The sequence below is a fragment of the Thunnus maccoyii genome, chromosome 5, assembly GCF_910596095.1.
Source record: "Thunnus maccoyii chromosome 5, fThuMac1.1, whole genome shotgun sequence".
Taxonomy (NCBI): Eukaryota; Metazoa; Chordata; class Actinopteri; order Scombriformes; family Scombridae; genus Thunnus; species Thunnus maccoyii.
In genome coordinates, this window is record NC_056537.1 from 28,733,363 (window position 1) to 28,752,122 (window position 18,760).

The following is an 18,760-nucleotide window of genomic DNA, read 5'->3' on the forward strand; positions in this document are numbered from 1 at the left end:
GTCACTATATAAAACAGGAATAATACTTTTTTCCCGTTTTCCTGTAGCCTACTTTTACTTCATATACATTCCTGCTAGACTGTCTGCTGCTTTCATGACAAAGAAATATAAAAATTACATATAAAAACAACTTCTTGGAGTTTCTGCAGTCTCACAGTGATGACAAGACGTCAAGAAGTGACGGCCAAGAAATAGTCATAACAGGCACATAACCCTCTATAAAACCACAACTTGATGTGTACACACTTCGGGGTTTTTTTTAAGGCTTAAACAAAGTAATGTACAGTGTAACATGTTAAGGGTGATGCTGGTAGGAGTATGTTGTTATCTTTGTTTCCGCTTGTTTCCAGTCTTTATGCTAAACGAAGCTAACCGGCTGCTAGCCGAAGGCTCACAGCAAGAAAGCAAAAAGGCATATTTCCTTCCCTTAAATGAAGTACTATATTGATGGTGTAGGAGACACATTTCTTTGTTTTTATGATGATAAAACATCTAGTAGCAGTAACAGTAGCTTATAAGAATAAAGAAGAACCCAATCTCTGTCCATATGACTGGGTTAGGGTTCAACCTAAGGGACCAATAAAAAAATTGCTGTTGACTGTTGTGGTGGAGGCTGCCTTAATTGGAGCAAACGGATGTGCCAGTGAATGTACAAAGACAACATTTATGTCAGTAAGAGACAGTACCCAGGGAAGTTAATTAGAAGGTTAATCAGTAATATAATAGTTTGGTTGTCCATGTGAGGTGACTGAAGGCCACAAGGCTCGTTTTTATTTTGTGAAATATGAAGATGTTAAGACAACTGATAAATTTTAGAGAAGCCTGAAACACCATTGTTTCTAAGATGAATTATACTTGGATCATTACCAAAGTGTCAAGGTCAATAATGAACTTAGCAATAATGGTAGAATAGTTATAGTTTGGTTAAAAGCGAGGTGGAGCCTAGAAATAAGCTCCACATTAGGAGGGGTTATGAGAGGTATTTAATATGATGTTTATGATTTTACATTAGGTTCTTTATCCCGGGATCAAGGCCTCGGTTTGCTTTGTATTGCTCTTTATGCAGAGTAAACCTATTCACATTGAACTCTACTAGCTTCAAGTGTATTTGTTGAGTCTTTCTCTTATAAGTTTAATGCTAAGTTGTGGGTGACCTTAAGATTTATTGGCCCATCTGAAGATTTCCCATGACACTGTTCTTACAACAATGAAATAAAATAATAGCTAAACTGAGAGTTGTTTTAATTCACAGTACTTTGATCAAGAGCTTTCCCTCACATGATAGGGCAAAGATCCAGAGTGCAATAATTAAGTACTGATTCATGTAGGTGAGCTACAGCCTGGACTGTCTGTATTTTATGTCCCACTTATTTTATATTTTGCTTTGGACAGCGCACAAGATCTAGACATGTGCTGGCATTAGCTGCATCAGTGGTGTATGGAAACAAATTAAAACTTACTACAGCAGTCATGGTTGAGGCTAAGGTGCAACTTGTCTGTTGGAGGACCAGTATCAATAATTGCATCACGTAGTATGGAACATATTTCACTGCTGCAAAATCCATAATTACCATTATAAGAAGTCTGTCTCTGCTACCATCGCCAACAGATTTTATGGGTCTCTCGCTGCTCCTCTGTTGTTTAATAATACAGTATATCAGAGTTTAGTTACGCTACAGTAGCTGCACAGGGTTGAATGCTGATTAGTGAAGTAACCACAGGGATAAATAGATTCCACATTTACCTCAGATTATTCCCTCTCCATGCATCACAACTGTGCAACTTAACAATTCTGTGGGAAATATGATTTAATGCGTTTGGCATGCTGAAAATAACAATTGCATGGCAGCAATTCATAATTAAGGTAATTGATGGAGGATAACTCAATGAAAGTGCATGACCATTACTGTTGTTTATTGATCGTACATGGTGTAATTATGATCAATGAGGGTCAACTGGGGCTACATGAGGACAAAAGTGGAAATGCAGTCACACTCATTACATTTTGCCACCAGAATAGTAAATTAGCTGAGACATCAGGGGTTGTATGATAAAGCCTCAAAGTGCTGATCAAAGATCATTGAGCCATGTAAACCTCCATTGGTGTCACAATTACATTATTTTGAATCAAATGTCTTTATCATAACTTTGACCAGTTTAACAATTTATTCAAAACTAAGGCTGCAAGAAACAATTATTTTCATTATCATTTAATCTGCTGCTGATTTGTTTTTCTGATTAATTTTTTAGTTAAAATGTCAGAAAATAGTGAAAATACAAATCCCATATATTGCTTGTTTTGTCCAAACAATAATGCGAAACCCAAAGATATTCTATTTATGATAGGAAGAAGAGAAAAGCAGCAAAACCTCACTTTAGAGAAAATGAAATCAGTGAATGTTTGGCATTTCTCCTTGAAAAACTGGCCTCAGGCATTCTTATCCTAAAGTTTACTTAATATTTTTCTGTGAGGTTTGTTTGTGCGAGTGTTCCAAATCACATTCACCAAACTCTCTCAACTGCAAACTTGTCATAAATCACTCTCTTTATCCTGATGAATGTCACCTGTTCATGTGAGATTTGATCATTAGCGTAATCAAAACTACTAAAATTGCCACATTAGGCAACATGTTCCGGTTCGTTTGTGGGCAAATATCATTCACAAAAATATTACCATAGATTAAAAATATTTTAAAACTGTCAAAAGACAGATAGACAAAAGAATTAGTCAGTTCTTTGAAAAATATTGACACTGTAAATTGTTAGTTACAGCTTCACAACATTCAAATAAGTGGCAACCCTCTGTCTTTTTAAATTAACTTTATGGTAGCTCTAAATTATGAACAAAGCCCTGAGACAACCGATCTGATGAACTGTCAACATGAGGTTGTACACAGGTATTTACATGTAAATGTCATTTGATTTCCTCAGGTAATGAGATTACATACATTTTCTAACCATCTCACATAGTCAAATTGAGCTCAGCAGTTCTCACATCACGTCCCTCAGATTAATATTTTCAATGGACTGATAGCAAACAGAGTTGTTCAGATAGTCGGGCTGCGTTTGGGTAAAAACATCCTTCACAGTGTGGTCCAGACATCTGAGAAATTAATTGGGCAACTGGAGGTATGCTTGATTTGATGACTTGATTTTTGATATTTGGAAGTAATCTCAAATGAATGTGTAACACAAAAAGTGCTCTTCAAATACTCCCAACTCCAGCTTTAAATGAGCCCATCTTTCTTCCAGGTCAGCAGCAAACTGTGGCTCATTAAAGGAAAACAGAGAGACCAGAGAATCCAGGCTGATGGTAATAATGAATAGCGAGGGGAAGGCAGCAGCCGGAGCCTGCGGGCAGGATTACAACATAGGGAAACCACAACGAGGAAACGAAGATGTTCACTGTTCCACTGTGGGAAGTCTGGGGGAATGTGTGTCTGAAGCAGTTTGTGTATGTCTATCTGTCTACCTGGATATATTCATAAGGCATATATAAAATCACTCATGAAGAATGACAGCAGCAACACTTAAAAATATCTTAAATCCAAAGAATGTGTGTATACCGTATGTGTTGATGGATTACCCAACAGTACAGTTTTTATTTTAGAATATGAACCTTCAGGCCTCTCAGATCATCCGGGAGCAACAGCTTAAAACAAAAATAATGAGTCAGAGTTTAGTCATATATCTACATTTATTTACAGACTGAAAGATTTCTGAAAATCGGGGCTGAAAATTCTGTATGTTCCCACTAATCTTTTATTCCATCATACCTTTGTTTGTTATTGTAGTTTTTTTGCTTTTTTCCTTGCTCGTGGCAGCACTCAAGTTATGGCAGAGTTGGTCAGTCAGTAGGTTAGTTGGTCATTCCACCACTTTGGTCCAGACTTAAAAATCTTAACAACTGCTAGATGCAGGCGATTCTTTAATTTTTCCTTTACCACCATCATTAGCTTATAATGTTAATTTGTTCAAAACTTTAGTTTACTACCTGCAAAACTTCCTTCAGCCTTAGCTGTTCTATGTATTTAGTGCTAATTATTAATGTTAGCATGCTAACATACTAAACTGATAGCAACCACAGTAAAGACTAGGGTGCTAGCATTGTCAGTGTGTCACATTTAGTTCAAAAACTCACCTCTGTGCCACAGCACAGATCCACTAGCATGGCTGTAAACTTTGGTTTTCATATTTTTCTCCCCCCTTTTTCACTCATTTTAATCTTTTCTTCCTCTCTAGGTCACTTTGTCAAATGTCACCTGTCTTTAATAATAATAATTATCAATATTGTCATTAAGTTTATGTTAAAGAACAACCTGTTTTTTATTTTTCTAGCTTTGTCGTGTACCATAAGTCTTACCAATTATTATAACATGTTTACCAGCTTCATTGCTGTAATGTGGGGACACAGCTTTACAACAGAGTGCAGGGGGAAGCAGCTGAGTGATCAGACAGGAGGTCCACACTTAACCTAAAGTAGACCAAATGACCAAAAGTGTTCAGACACATGTGATTTTTGAACACCTCATTCCAAAACCATGGGAATTAACCTGCTGCCATAACAGCCTCCACTCCTCTACAAAGGCTTTCAAACAGAATATGGAACCTGGTTGCATTATTAATGAGGTCCAACACTGATACTGGGTGACACAGTCTGGCTCGCAGTTGGCTTTTGAGTTCATCACAAAGGTGTTGAATGATGTTGAAGTCAAGTCTCTGTGTATGCCAGTAAGTTCCTCCACATCAAACTGGAAAAACCATGTCTTTATGGACCTGGCTTTGTGCATGAGGGCATTCTCATTTGGATAAAAGAAAGGACCTTCTCCAAACTGTTGCCACAAAGGAAACACACTATTGTCCAAAATATAATGTTATATATGCAATCATAAAGATTTCCTTGAATCATAACTGACCAAACAACACAGTCCCAGACCAAGTACAAAAAAATATGGCAATGTGTGTCTGAAACTTAGCTACTAAAGTTAAAGGTTTGCCCTGACTGATCCTTGTAAACTTTCATGTGATCTTGCAGAAATGTACTCGTTGGCTCATCTGCGTCCTTGCTGCATTTGTAAATTTAGTATGTTTGTCCATTCCGTATGGGCTTATGTTTATTTAATTGTTATATATCCCCAGCTCTGCCAGAGGGGCCATAAAATTTAAATGTGTATTATTGCTACAACACATGGATAATAATTGAATTTAAGTGTCCATACTGAAATAAATTTGTTAGTAAAATGTGATCAGCCAATAAGAAGGATGGTCAAAACTCAGGTTGTAAAAAAAATATTTAAAAAAATATAACTTTAAAATGTATGTGTTTGATAGTGGGCCAAAAGTGTTAACACACGCCATATACAAGCATTCATGACATGCACACACACTCACATACACTGATTTCTTTTCCTTCATCCAGTGGAGCTTTAGGAGTTTCTGTGGAGCTTTGTCGATAAGATCAATGCTGTAACAGGCTTCAGTGAGTTTCTTTAACATCTAAATGTGTGTGTTTGTGTGTGGGTGTCGCTCTCTCTCCAGTGGAGCTGAAAGATCACCTGCAGAGCTTTGTGGATGAGACCAATGCTCAGCACGGCCCAGGGTTCATCAAGGTGGTCCGCCACGACAAGCAGGAAGGGCTGATCAGGTCCAGAGTCAGCGGATGGAGGGCTGCCTCAGCTCCTGTCGTCGCTCTGTTTGACGCACATGTGGAGTTCAACACTGGATGGTGAGCAACAGGCTTTGGTTTATATTATGTAACTTTAGGAGTGTATGCAGTAAAAAGTTAAAGCTACACACAAGGCCTGAAAATTCAGATGGGGTAAAGAAAGGTGACAGTGGGGAAACCGACCCCACACAGACATGCCCATTTTTTACTCAGAAGTGTGCTTATAGTACCCCTCCACTCAAAAATATGTTTTGCTTTTTGTTTCTTCACTTGGATATTTGAGCTTCACTGTGCAGAATGATGTTTGTGCAGCGTTTGAAACTAGAAGTTTGTTTTCACATTCATCTGCTGAAAGGGGAAAGTCTCTTTGCTCACCTTAAATCTCAATTTGATGGGTGTACCTACAAGCAACAACTAGTTTCATAAGGCAATGATGGTCCAGTATGCAACTTACACAGATGTGATGTGGAAACTTTAAACCTCTAGTGCACATAAACTGAGAATTTGTAAGGGAATCAGCAGAAATAATTGTTATCCAGCATGTGCGCTTGCATGTATGTGATTTGCCAAACCAGCACCTTGCCAGATGACATCATGTTGCATTGCAACAAAAATTGATCATGATTCAATTTTATTGGAGCCCAGATGGGCGTTGCACTAATAGCAACCAGCAGAAGTAGCTGCATCTGTTGTTTGTCGGTTTATGTACTGTTAATCATCGATCCATGACTGCTTTTCAGTGTATGAATGGTGATCTGTCATCTGTCGATCATGGATGTGGCACATTGTTTCCTGGTGTTTCTGACACTTTGTGGCTGTGTTCACCCTGCATGAGTTCGACCAACCTCATGGACTGAAGTGCAGCTGTGAGTTTCTTCTTCAGTGCCGCATTACTAACGTAGCAGCACTGGAGCCTGGAATTGTAATTCCACCGGCAATCCGGAAATATTTTGGAGAGAATGTCAACTCTACTAGGAACAAGACTGTTCGACTGAGGGAGGGAGGAAGGAGGGGTGGAGTGCGTCAGAGACTACGGAGACAGCAGCTGCGTCGTATTCCTCTGCCCTCCATCAAACTTCCCAACATGCAGTCATTAAGGAATGAAATAGATGAACTACAAGCAAGTGCAAAGTTTCTGTCAGATTTCAGACATTATTGTATCATTTCCCTTGCTGAAACTTACTGACTTAAAGACCACGACTCTGACGCTGATCTTGAAATTGAGGGTTCTGGCCAACCCTGGCGCCTGGATTGTGATTCACGCCTGACTGGCAAAACACAAGGCGGGGTGTGTGCCTGTATGTAAACACCCAATGGTGTTTTATCTGCCACATGAATTTCCACAACTATTTGTCACAGTTGTTTATAAGGCAAACATGGATAATGCAACAGCAACAAACTGTGCAGCGTCGACAGACTATATGTCCAGATGCACCTAATTTTATCATGGGAGATTTTAATCATTGTATTAGGACTAAGTCCCTGAATCATTTCCTCCAGTACGTCACCTGTCCACCAAGACAGGGTAAAGTATTGAACCAGTGTGATGGCACCATTAGTGGAGCTTATAAATCTTATGTGATGGCTCCTCTGGGTTTGTCAGATCACAGCAATGTTCATTTGGTCCCCACTTATCAATCAACCCTGACGAGAGGGAACATCAAGCTCAGGGTTGTTCTGGTCTGGACTGAAGACTCTACACTGGAGCTGAAGGACTGCTTTGAATGTACTGAATGGGATCTATTGAAAGACTCCTGTTCTGACTTAGATGATCTCATAGACACAGTTTCTAGTTACATCTCTTTTTGCGAAAATATGTTGATTCCTTGTGAAACGTACTATTTTCCCCAATAATAAGCCCCGGATTAGCAAATTGCTTCAACATGCTCTTAATCAGAAGAAGCTGTCTTATTGTTAAGGTGATAACAATGAAAGAACGGAGGCATATAAACTTGTTAAAAGAGAGATAAAGCTATCTTAAATCAGGAATAAAAGAAGTGTAGGGTGAGCTAATTAAAGGACGCTCAAGGTTGTCTCGGAAAGGAATCAAGTCCATGGTTGGGATGCAGAACAAGGACAGAAGAGTATTGTATCCTGAGAAGCCTGATGCTGAATTGGCAGAATTCAACAAATTTTACTCTAGGTTTGATATCTATGATTTTAATGATGAGTTTTCTAATTTTAGACATGGGCCTGCAGGCTGTAAGATTAAAATTGATGAAGGGATTGCGTGTAAATCTTTTGGTGGTATATAAGAGAGGAAGAGCCCTGGTTCAGATGGCATAGGGGGAAAATTATTGAAGTGTTGTGCCTGGCAACTGTGGGGTATTTTGTCATATATTTTCCAGTCCTCCTTGGAATAACAGAACGTTCCTAGCATTATGAAAACAATCAAACAGTCAAATCTGAAATTTTACACACAGTGGATGACATGTTGGACCCCTCACAGTTTGCCTGCGGGTGAGGAGGGGAGTGGAGGACACTACAGCTACTCTATTAAATCTTGTACTGAGGCACCTGGAGGGAAATAAGAACCATGTACGTTTGCTATTTATTACGTTGACTTGTTCTTATCTAATTTTAATAAAGATTTTAGTACAGTATGTTGGTCACTGACTTCTTAACGAACAAATCTCAGGGGGTCCGGGTTAATAGAACCCTATCCAGTAAACTCTCATCTTCCACTGGGTCCCCTCAGGGCTGTGCTTTCAACACTTGTATTCATTTTATATACAAATGAGTGTCAGAGCAATCATGTATCAAGATTTGTCCTTAAGTTTGCTGATGACTCTGTGATTGTGAGTCTTCTGCTGGGTGTGGATCAAGATCATGGCCGAGTCCTTGATGAATTTGTTAAGTGATGTGACCAGTCTTTCCTTCAAATTAATGTGGCTAAAACCAAAGAAATGTACATTGATTTTCGGAGGAGGTCCTTTTCCTTTGCCCCTGCACCATGTGTGATTAAGGGTGAACCAGTGGCAGCAGTGCAGTATAAGTATTTGGGCACTGTCCTAGACAAGAAGATTAAATTTGAAGACATCACCTTGAGCTTAAAGTTTTAATGTGGACATGACACTGATGAAAATGTTTTATTCTTCTTTTGTTGAGTCTGTCCTTTCTTTTTCTACGACTTGCTGGTTTTGCAGTCTAAGTCCTAAAAACAGGAACAAACTGGAAAAAATTGTTAAGCTTGTCACAAGATTACTGGTGCTACCCTTAATCACCTTCAGCACCTGTATGAAGTGAGGGTCATCTCAAAGGCACAGACTATTGTTTTGGACCCTCAACAACCTTTACATGTTGAGTTCCAGTTGCTTTCATCAGGACGAAGGTTTAGTCTCCCCAAAGGTAGAACTAATAGATACAGATTGTCCTTTGTTCCATCTGCTATTGGTTTTTTAAACAAGCTATAACCTCGGATGTCATCACGTCTTTCTTTTTCCATGATTCATGGTGACAGTGTAGGAAATATGGATCTTGTGTTGTGTTGTGTAGGATTATGTTGTATTTGTGTTGGACTACTGTCTATAAAGCAAATTGCTCCTCAGGGACACTAAAGTTTTTTAATCTGATTCTGAATCTGAATCTGGTACCCTATGAGAGGGCTAATGATGGTCTGAATGTCCAATTTACAAGCTGAATTTCATAAAGGTTCATAAAACTGAATAAACTGTATAAATAACTCGTTTGTGGCTGTGGTGTTCCTGCTTACCATTCTCCCAGTGCTTCCCTACTTCCTCAGCAACCTATTAATACCACTAGCAATCGGATGGGAGACAGTATCAGAAATAACCTACACTAATGATCAGCTGGAATCGTGACACGCTGTGCCGCTCTGTCATGGTGAGTGAGCACATAGAGCAGAGATGTTGAGAGAGTGAAAGAATTTATCATTGTGCCCTTATATTGACAATAGCAAACGCGCACAAAAATATATTGAGCACAGGACAGATTTCTGTCTGCTTAGATTAAATTATTCTTTGCATGATCATAATTTCTCAACAAAATATTATTTATGCAAATGCAGAAAATATTTTTCCGTGCTCAAAATATGGCATCACACGCTCAGGATTGAGGCATAGATATAATGCCATAATGCCTTCTTGTCCCATAGAAAACTAACAGGGGTTCATCATATTACAAATATTAAAATATTTCCAATTATATCCAAGGAGGGTTGAATCGAGGGCAACTGCTGTTTTGCCTCTCATCGAAGCGGCTTCTTTAATTCTAACTGACTAGCTGTGGAGTCTGACCCCACAGATGACTAAGAATCTTCACAGACATTTTCAATTAAAGAATAGAATATAGCAATATATTGACAATAAAATAAATGAAGATATATAAAAATATGCTGTGTGCTACTTTTAAAGTAAAAGTCTGAGACCACTTTCTCATTCAAGTGAATAGGAAATTGGCTCGGACTATATGTATGTAGCTTACATTGCTCCTATAGTTCATATATATATACATATATATGTACTGTACATCTGTCAGCAAACTATAGGAGCAATGTAAGATACATACCACAGCATCACAGTCCAATACAGCAGGACTTGCTCTTGAACAATAAAATAATTTCATCATAATTCAAAATGTCTGTCAAATCCTTTCCAAATGAAAGAACAGATAAGCTGTTCAGTTGGCCTGTGGGTATAGTTGCCTTGTTGCTTGTTTTGATCTGGTTAACAGTGGAAAACAAGCAGTCAACTGTGTAGCTTGTCATCAAAAGAGTAATGAGTGCCCAAAGTAGTGTTCATGTTTGGAAAAATGTCTTTGGGAAAGGAATCGAGAACCTTGGTTAGGGGGAAAAATTAATCTCTTGGTTTGTATTTTGGTCTGGCCAGAGCTTTCAGCAAACTCAGCCAGTGTCACTAATATGGCATCATACAAAGTTAAAACTCTACCTACTGAGTCAGATTTTGAGTTCCATCTGTGGACCGTCCCATCTGTGAAACGTTCAAGTTCAAGGCAAGGTCTGTTGGGGTGAGGTTCTTTCTGGATCTTTAAAAACTGCATGCCTGTTCACTCCTGTCATGAAGTGATGCAGCAAGTTGAGAACTTAAAAAATCATGGCAACAGTGGGAGATATTCTGGATGCAGAGCAAAGCACTATATATAAGCAGTGTGAGTTACAATGTATGTACACTGAGCAGACGCAGCCTTCCAGTATCGCTTGTACCTGACCTTTACTGCCAGCCATGATGGAGGCGCTGCCAAATTGAACCCCACACACAATTCAGGGTCAAGATGCAACGGTTCCAATATCACCAAAATCTTATTTGATATTCCACATGATGTCAGATCATGTGTGTCCACAAATCCCACTGCTCTCTCTTTGAGGGTTCCATTATGAAGGTATCTTATACATACGGCAATGAGCTCTTTCTTAGAAAGATCTTTGCATTTATCAGCTAAAATAGCATAATAATCATAACATAATATAACAATAATAATAATAATAATAATATTGGGTTGGCGGGGCCTAAACCTCCCTCCCTCATATCAGGGGAAAAACAAAACAAATCAAAACAAAACAAAAATAAATACATTAAAAAATAAGTCCTCAGCGGACACTCCCTCTCAAACAGTCTGGGAGTAGTCCCAGGCAGGACGAGGCATACAGACATGTTTATAGTTCAAAAATCATGATCTAGTGTGTAATTACTCACTACAGATAATATAATATGCAGCATAGGCTAGGCTTATATGATAGTTTTATACTTACTAGGTTTTGTGTGTATGCTTCACTGCAGTCGATGCAGATATCTACAGGAACGAGTGGGCAGTCCCAATGCAGTGTTGAAAGCCTGGCATTTCTAGTGCACATATGCTTGGAAAAACAAAATTGATTATGATACTGGCGTTAGGTATGGAGAGCTAGTCTTTCTAAGGAAAAAGAAAAACACGTACCTGCTAATTGTTGGCGAAGGGAGTCCATCTCCTTGTTCAATTGCTTCATTTTTCTTTTCAGAAAACCTTTTTTCTTAGCCTTTTGTAGCAGCACTGATGCTGTTGGAGACATACTGGTAGACATGACTGGAAATAAGCGAAATAAAATTGAGTGCATATAAAATGAATAATGTCAAATATATGTCATGATTATGTGAACTACTGGCTAAGTGGGTTGGAACAAAAATAGGATATTAGAACATAATGGGAGATTGTTTGAACATGATTAAGACTAAAGGGTAATGATACACAAATGTCCAGATTCTATATGAATTCTGATTTTGAAGTCACAGTTCGATTTTTGATTGTTTATATGTTAAAATGTATTCATAGTACAGCACTCTAGGGGTGGCTGTGGCTCAGGAGGTAGAGCGGGTCGTCCGCTAATCGGAAGATCGGCAGTTCGATTCCGGGCTCCTCCAGTTCGCATGGCGATGTGTTCTTGAGCAAGATACTTAACCCATAATTGCTCTTGATGGCTGTGCCATCAGTGTGATAATGTGTGTGAATGATTAGATTTCCTCTGATGGGCAGGTTAGGACCTTGCATGGTAGCCCCTGTACCCATTCAGTGTGTGAATGAGTGAATGTGATTCGTAGTGTAAAAGCGCTTTGAGTGGTCGGAAGACTAGAAGGGTGCTATACAAGTACAGTCCATTTACTCTAATTAGAGATAATGTATACTAGACAGCTTGGTTTGGCTCAAAAAATAAAATTCTTGTTTCAAAGTAATAAACAATGAAAATTAGCCTTAAAGGTATAATTTGTAATGCCGTCAAACAGCAACCTTTAGGCAAAAGAACCCTGCTTGGTATTGCGCTTTGTTTACTTTTTTGTTTTGGTGTGACGTGTGGGTTGGAGTTTAGTAACTTATTGTGCTGTGAATTTCTCCAGACCTCTCTCAGAAGAGCCTGAGGTGTGACCAGCAGTAGCAGCTCCTCCCTTATATCCACTGAAATCCAATCCACACATCAGACAAAAACAAAAACTATAAACAAAGCGAATTACCATGTTGTAATCTTTTGCCTAGAGGTACTATACCACCAGAGAGACCTAGTGAAGAGTGTGTGTGTGTGTGTCATTTTTAGGATAGAAGTCGAATTCAAAATGTAACTGAGTAAAAAAAAAAAAGTTAAGAATCAGTGTATATGTTCTTAGACTCTTTGAGCATTATAGATACTTCCAAATCAAATTTTTGATTGCACAGGGTCTTTAAAGACTGATTATGGGTCAGCTCTAAGAATAGCCATTGCTGTGGGTTAGGGTTAGGAATATTTTTTTTATATTTCAAACAAATCTCTATTATATCTTCATATAAGATACATTTTATTTTAAAGCATGACACAAATAAAGGAAAACACAAGTAGTTTGAATAGATTTGGATTACTGACTAAATACAGTGATTGAACATGCAATGTCCGTGTATACATTAGTGTGTGAACCCTTGGGATCTAGCAGTTGCTGGCGCCTATGACTTCAACTAAACCTTTTCTAGAGTAGCTTATTAACCTCTTGTATTTGCTTGGAGGGGATTTTGGTTCATTTTCATCAACTCCCTCAATTTACTGATATTTTATGGGTTCCTCACATGAACACCTCACTAGGGTCCTTCCACAGTATTGCAATGTTGTTTCTATTCAGCCAAAGGAGTCATGCAGTTAGACGAGGATACTAAATACACAGTGCTGCTTGAAAGTTTGTGAACCCTTTAGAATTTGCTCTATTTCTGCATAAATATGACCTAAAATATGATCAGATTTCCACTCAAGTCCTAAAACTAGATAAAGAGACCTCAGTTAAACAAATGAGACAAAAACTTTACACTTGTTCATTTATTTATTGAGGAAAATGATCCAATGTTACAGATTTGTGCACGGCAAAAATATGTGAACCTCTAGGATTATCAATTCATTTGAAGGGGAAATTAGAGTCAGGTGTTTCAATCAATGGGATGACAATCAAGTGTGAGTCTGGGAGGCCCTGCCTTATTTAAAGAAGAAAAATCTGGGTCTTCACTGTCAAAGTCTGAGCTTCACAACACAGGTTTGTGGATGTGTGTCATGGCTCAAACAAAGGAGATTTCTGAGGACCTTAGAAGAAGAGTTGTTGATGCTCACCAAGCTGGAAAGGATTACAAGACCATTTCTGAAGAGTCTGGATTCCACCAGTCAACTGTCAGGCAGATTGTGTACAAATTGAAGACATCCAACACCATTGTTGCCTTCCCCAGGGGTGGTCGAATAACAAAAATCACACCAAGAGCAGGTGTGTAATAGTCCAGGAGGCCACAACAGACCCCAGGGTAACATCTAGGAAACTAAAGGTCTCTCTTGCAGTGGCTACAGTCGTTATTAATGAGTCCATCATCAGGAGAACATTGAACATCAATGGTGTGCATGTCAGAGTTGCAAGGAAAAAAGCTACTTCTCTCCAAACAGAACATTTCTGCCGTCTACAGTTAGCTCAAGACCACATGGATCAGCCAGAAGGTGATCGGAACAATGTTCTGTGGATGGATGAGACCAAAATCGAACTTTTTGGCTTAAATGAGAAGCGCTCTGTTTGGTGATGAGCAAACACCACATTCTAGCATAAGAACCTTATCCCATCTGTGAAACATGGTGGTGGTAGTATCATGGTTTGAGCTGTTTTGCTGCCTCTGAACCAGGACAGCTTGCAATCATTGATGGAGCTATGAGTTCTGAGTTGTACCAGCAAATTCTACAGGAAAATGTCAAGGTATCTGTGTGTGAAGTGAAGCTCAACAGAAAGTGGGTCATGCAGTAAGACAACGACACTAAACGACAAGTCATTCTACAAAAGAATGGTTAAAGCAGAAGAAAGATAATGTTTTGGAATGGCTGAGTCAAAGTCCTGATCTGAATCCTAAAGAAATGCTGTGGAAGGACCTGAAGCATGTAGTTCATGCAAAGAAGCCCACAACATCCCTGAGTTGAGACTGTTCTGTAGGGAGGAATGGGTTAAAATTCCTCCAAGCTGATGTACAGAGCTGATTAACAGTTACTGAAAACGTTTGGTTGAAGTTATTGCTGCAAAAGGGGGTCACACCAGTTACTGAAAGCAAGAGTTCACATACTTTTGCCTCCCACAAATGTGTAAGATTGGATAATTTTCCTCAATAGATAAATTAATTTTAATTGGGTTCACTTTGTCTAGTTTTAGGACTTGTGTAAATATCTGATCACATTTTAGCTTATATTTATGCAGAAATGCAGAAAATTCTAAAGGGTTCACAAACTTGCAAACAGCACTGTATATATTAGTTTCCTGCATACAAATGCCACTGTTTGTCAGAGGGCCAACAAAGGTTGCTTTTTCTGGCCTTCAGTAAATCCTAATGAATTTATGAGTTACTTCAGAGTCTGCCAGTATGTTGTTTATATGGCACATACAGTGCAGTCCATAAGTATTCACTATATACTATATATTCCAATAAAAGTAAAAAGAGGATGTTCCTTCACACATTCATTCACTTACCTCATGCATATGGAAGAGAGCCGGCCACTTTTGCAGTCACAAATTGCTGTGATAAATTGAGAGAGATCAATCAATTAACATCCATAAAGGTTAAGTTAGCAAGTAATCATTGACAGACCTGCAAACTCTCAAGTAGTGAAAAAGGAATAAGAAACTAAATCACATAAGGAGATCTGAGGGTATTCTCCCCCTGGAAGAAAATTTTCAGGGTTGCCAACTTTGGATACCTGGCTGGAGTGAGATTTTGATGCCATGGGCTTAATCACATGTACATGCATGCGCACGCACATATTTTGACTCAATTCACCGTCAGGATTTATATGGTGAGATTGGGAGCTTAGGTCTAAGACTTAATGATATAGCTTGACTACACCACCCCGGGCCTTCCACCCAGGGAAATAGTCACAATTTCACAATATTAGACATACACTAACCCAATAAAGGGCACACAGGTTTGTTTATTAATGAAAGTCAAAGACGCGTTGTTACTGATATCAAAACTACAATGTTTTATTAAATGTTCCCCAGTTAAAAAGGCAATAACAAGGGTGTACACACACACACTCACTCACTCACTCAGCCAAATACTTTATATACATCAATTTTCTTCACTATTTTTTTCATGTGTGCCACACTGGCAGGATGAAGAGCCGCACTAACCATGAAGTAAATCTGCCTACAAATTTGTCATCTTACGACATACAATATTTAATGCAGCCAATGCAGTCTGAATTAAAAACAGGTTTACGTTAATACAGGGATGAGCAGAGGCAAACATTTCCCTGACTTTCTTCATATTATATTTGTAGTGTGTTCTTGCAATCCTTGTGAATTATGTATATTGGCTACATTATCATAATTAGGGATAGGTATCATTAGGATTTTATCAATACTACTACTCTTATTGATATCCCTTATTGGTCCGGTATTAGCCTAACCAGCACACTGTAGTTATGTAAACACAGGCAGTGGATGGACACTGCAGGCAAAGCATTTGGGAATATCACTTTTCTATATATTGCTTGTTGAAGAGGTGGTTTGATAAAGTACTTATTGGCTTTTTACTTGCAACTTTTGATGCGAGCATAGTCGTCGTCGACTCAAAACTGAATCTTTCACTTCACCTGGTTCACTCATCCCTGTCAACATTGGGCTTTGAAAATAAGGGAGATTTTCCAGGACTGCACCTGACCGTAATTTTTACATTATGAAAAGGGTTTCCTCTCTCGGCTCCAGAGATCTAATCACCAGGTGCCTGTACTGCCTTCCCCGCTGTAATTGAACGGACGGTTAATGTGTTCTTTGTGGCTTCTTGGGCACGCTTATGTTTAACAGACCTTCCACCATGACCAACACTAAAGTCCAGGTACTGAGGTCAACAACCTTTTAACAGCTCAAGAAAACATCATGTTAATAGAGTTGTATAGCGTTAGTGCCTGTATTAAAAGCTCTGTAAGTACTCCTATAGCAGGTTTCAATTTTGTGCTTTGACTTTTGTTAGTGGGGATGCCCTTTAGTTTACATTTGGATAACAGATTGTACCTAATATTTACCAGAACAGTATTCATCTGCATAGTTAGAGCTGTAAGTTCCTTCCCAGCACTCCTAGAAGCAACAACAGAAACTGCGGTAAGAAGCCAGGCTGAGCTAACAGCTGTAAAGTGATGGGAAGTTTGTGGAAATGCTATTTCAAAATTTGAGAAGTGGGTAAACGGCGTTTACATGTGTTTAGTTTCCACTACAGCCCTATGTATAACTGTAAAAATAATTCACTTGGTTTAACTATTACTTTATACCAAAAAGACTCTGACTTTGACTGTTCATCTATGTTGCTGTCGCAGTGTTTTGGAGTGAGAATTGTTTGGGCAGCGTGAGAGTGTGAGACTGAAGGTGAAAGCGTGTGTCACACGCCAAAAGCGTGAGAGTTGGCAACCCAGGTGATTTTAATATGCAAATGAAGCCTTTTGGAGCCTTTTGAGATTAGAATACAATGAGAAAACATCTTGTTTTAATAAACAAATGAGTTTTATTGCATTTCGATTCTTTTAATCACAATGTCTAACTGCAGGCAAGATGGGCCTCAGGATAAGCTGGCACACTGGTGGTCAAACACACACACACACACACACACACACACAGAATGACATTTCATACCTTTTCCAGAAATCTACTAGGGCCACAGGTTTGCTCCATAGTGCTGATGCAGAATCTCTCCTTAATTATTCCTAGTGCTATAATTACATAAATGAAGTAATCAATGTCGAAATAATGTATTTATGTTTACATTCAGTTTGTTTGACTATTTGTGTGACTGTCTGCTTTGCACAAGGCAGAAAACCTATTAAATATTTAAATTGCACAGATATATACAGTTAGTTAAAGTGAAACTACATAGCTATCTGCATCTAAAGCACCATGGTCAACGCCAGTAAATAGTTGTTGCCATCAAGTGGGTTGAACTGAATTAGCCACCAGCTAGCACTACTTGAAAGTAAAATTATACATTCTCTAAAACAGTGGACAGAAATACAATTCGTCCTATGACAAAAAGAAAGTAACGAAGACATACAGAAACAAGGTGCCCGTCCAAACCTGCTCATACTTTTTTCTGTAGCAGCACAACTGTGTCATTAGCTCGTGGCTAACGGCTGCTTGTGCAGTGAAGGCCGCGTGCATCAAATAACACAAACATGCATGCTCACTTCATCTTGTAAAATACAGCAAACAATGCACACATAAATGTGCTGCAAACCCAACTTACCGGCAGTTCACCCTTTTAAGAGTAAAATCCCAAGGATTGTGTTACTCCTCCCAGTGAGTTTCCCACTGTTGTACTCATTAAAACAGCCAATATGACGAAGAAGAGGCCATTAGTCATGCACATGGTGAGGGTTGGCTCTTTAAGTCTGATTAAAAATAACACTAAATAACTAAATAAACTATTGTGACCAAATATCGTTGAAAATGATGGACTAACAGCTGATGACATTTACACACAATATATCATTTGCGTTTAGATGGCTCATAATGGACTTCTGCTTACCTTGTTCATATGCACGCCAATGATCTATCTTATAAACGGTCTATTTTCTCTTCTTGCAATGTCTGCCTTGATTTTCCTACTTATGTGTAGAAACTAGATTGTCTCAGTTTATCTCAATATGAATGAATCTAATAAATGTTAAGTTGTTGAATTTAATGCAAATCCTATATGATTTGATCACGTTCATCTTGGAAACATGAAATTATATTGTACAAAATACATTACACTTTAGTAATATAACAGCCAGCCAGTTTCCATTTTTTGAGTGTAACTTTGTGTGTTTGAAAGGTTGCTGATTAAATGAGAAAAGAGGCATCCTTTCACTGTGCGGGCATTTGTTGTCCTTCAAGACACATCAGTTTAGAGCCATGGTGAAGAATTTTAACACAAAGTATTTAAAAGCTGGTTCATGAAGGGATCATTCTCTTTGAGCACTATTAAGAACTGGTGTAGCTGTAACCCATTTTCCTCTAAAATCATCATTCAAACAGGTGCAAACGTTAAGCTGCAGAGAGCCACAGAGGCAGCTGTGACATATTTATAAGTATTTTGGGTCATGGACTAAGTTGATTGTGTGAGAGGCTGGCAATGAAGTGATTTAAT

The 18,760-nt window shown here is 38.6% G+C and overlaps 1 protein-coding gene across 3 annotated transcripts in view; it reads left to right on the forward strand.

Annotated features, from left to right (window-relative positions):
* Positions 1 to 18,760, forward strand: part of LOC121897716 (polypeptide N-acetylgalactosaminyltransferase 18-like) — a 183,215-nt gene that overhangs the window by 93,708 nt on the left and 70,747 nt on the right. For all 3 annotated transcript variants that reach the window (XM_042412409.1, XM_042412410.1, XM_042412411.1), the window contains exon 4: positions 5,539 to 5,725. In XM_042412409.1, coding sequence (XP_042268343.1) covers positions 5,539 to 5,725 — 187 coding nt within the window. The remainder of the gene's footprint in view (positions 1 to 5,538; positions 5,726 to 18,760) is intronic.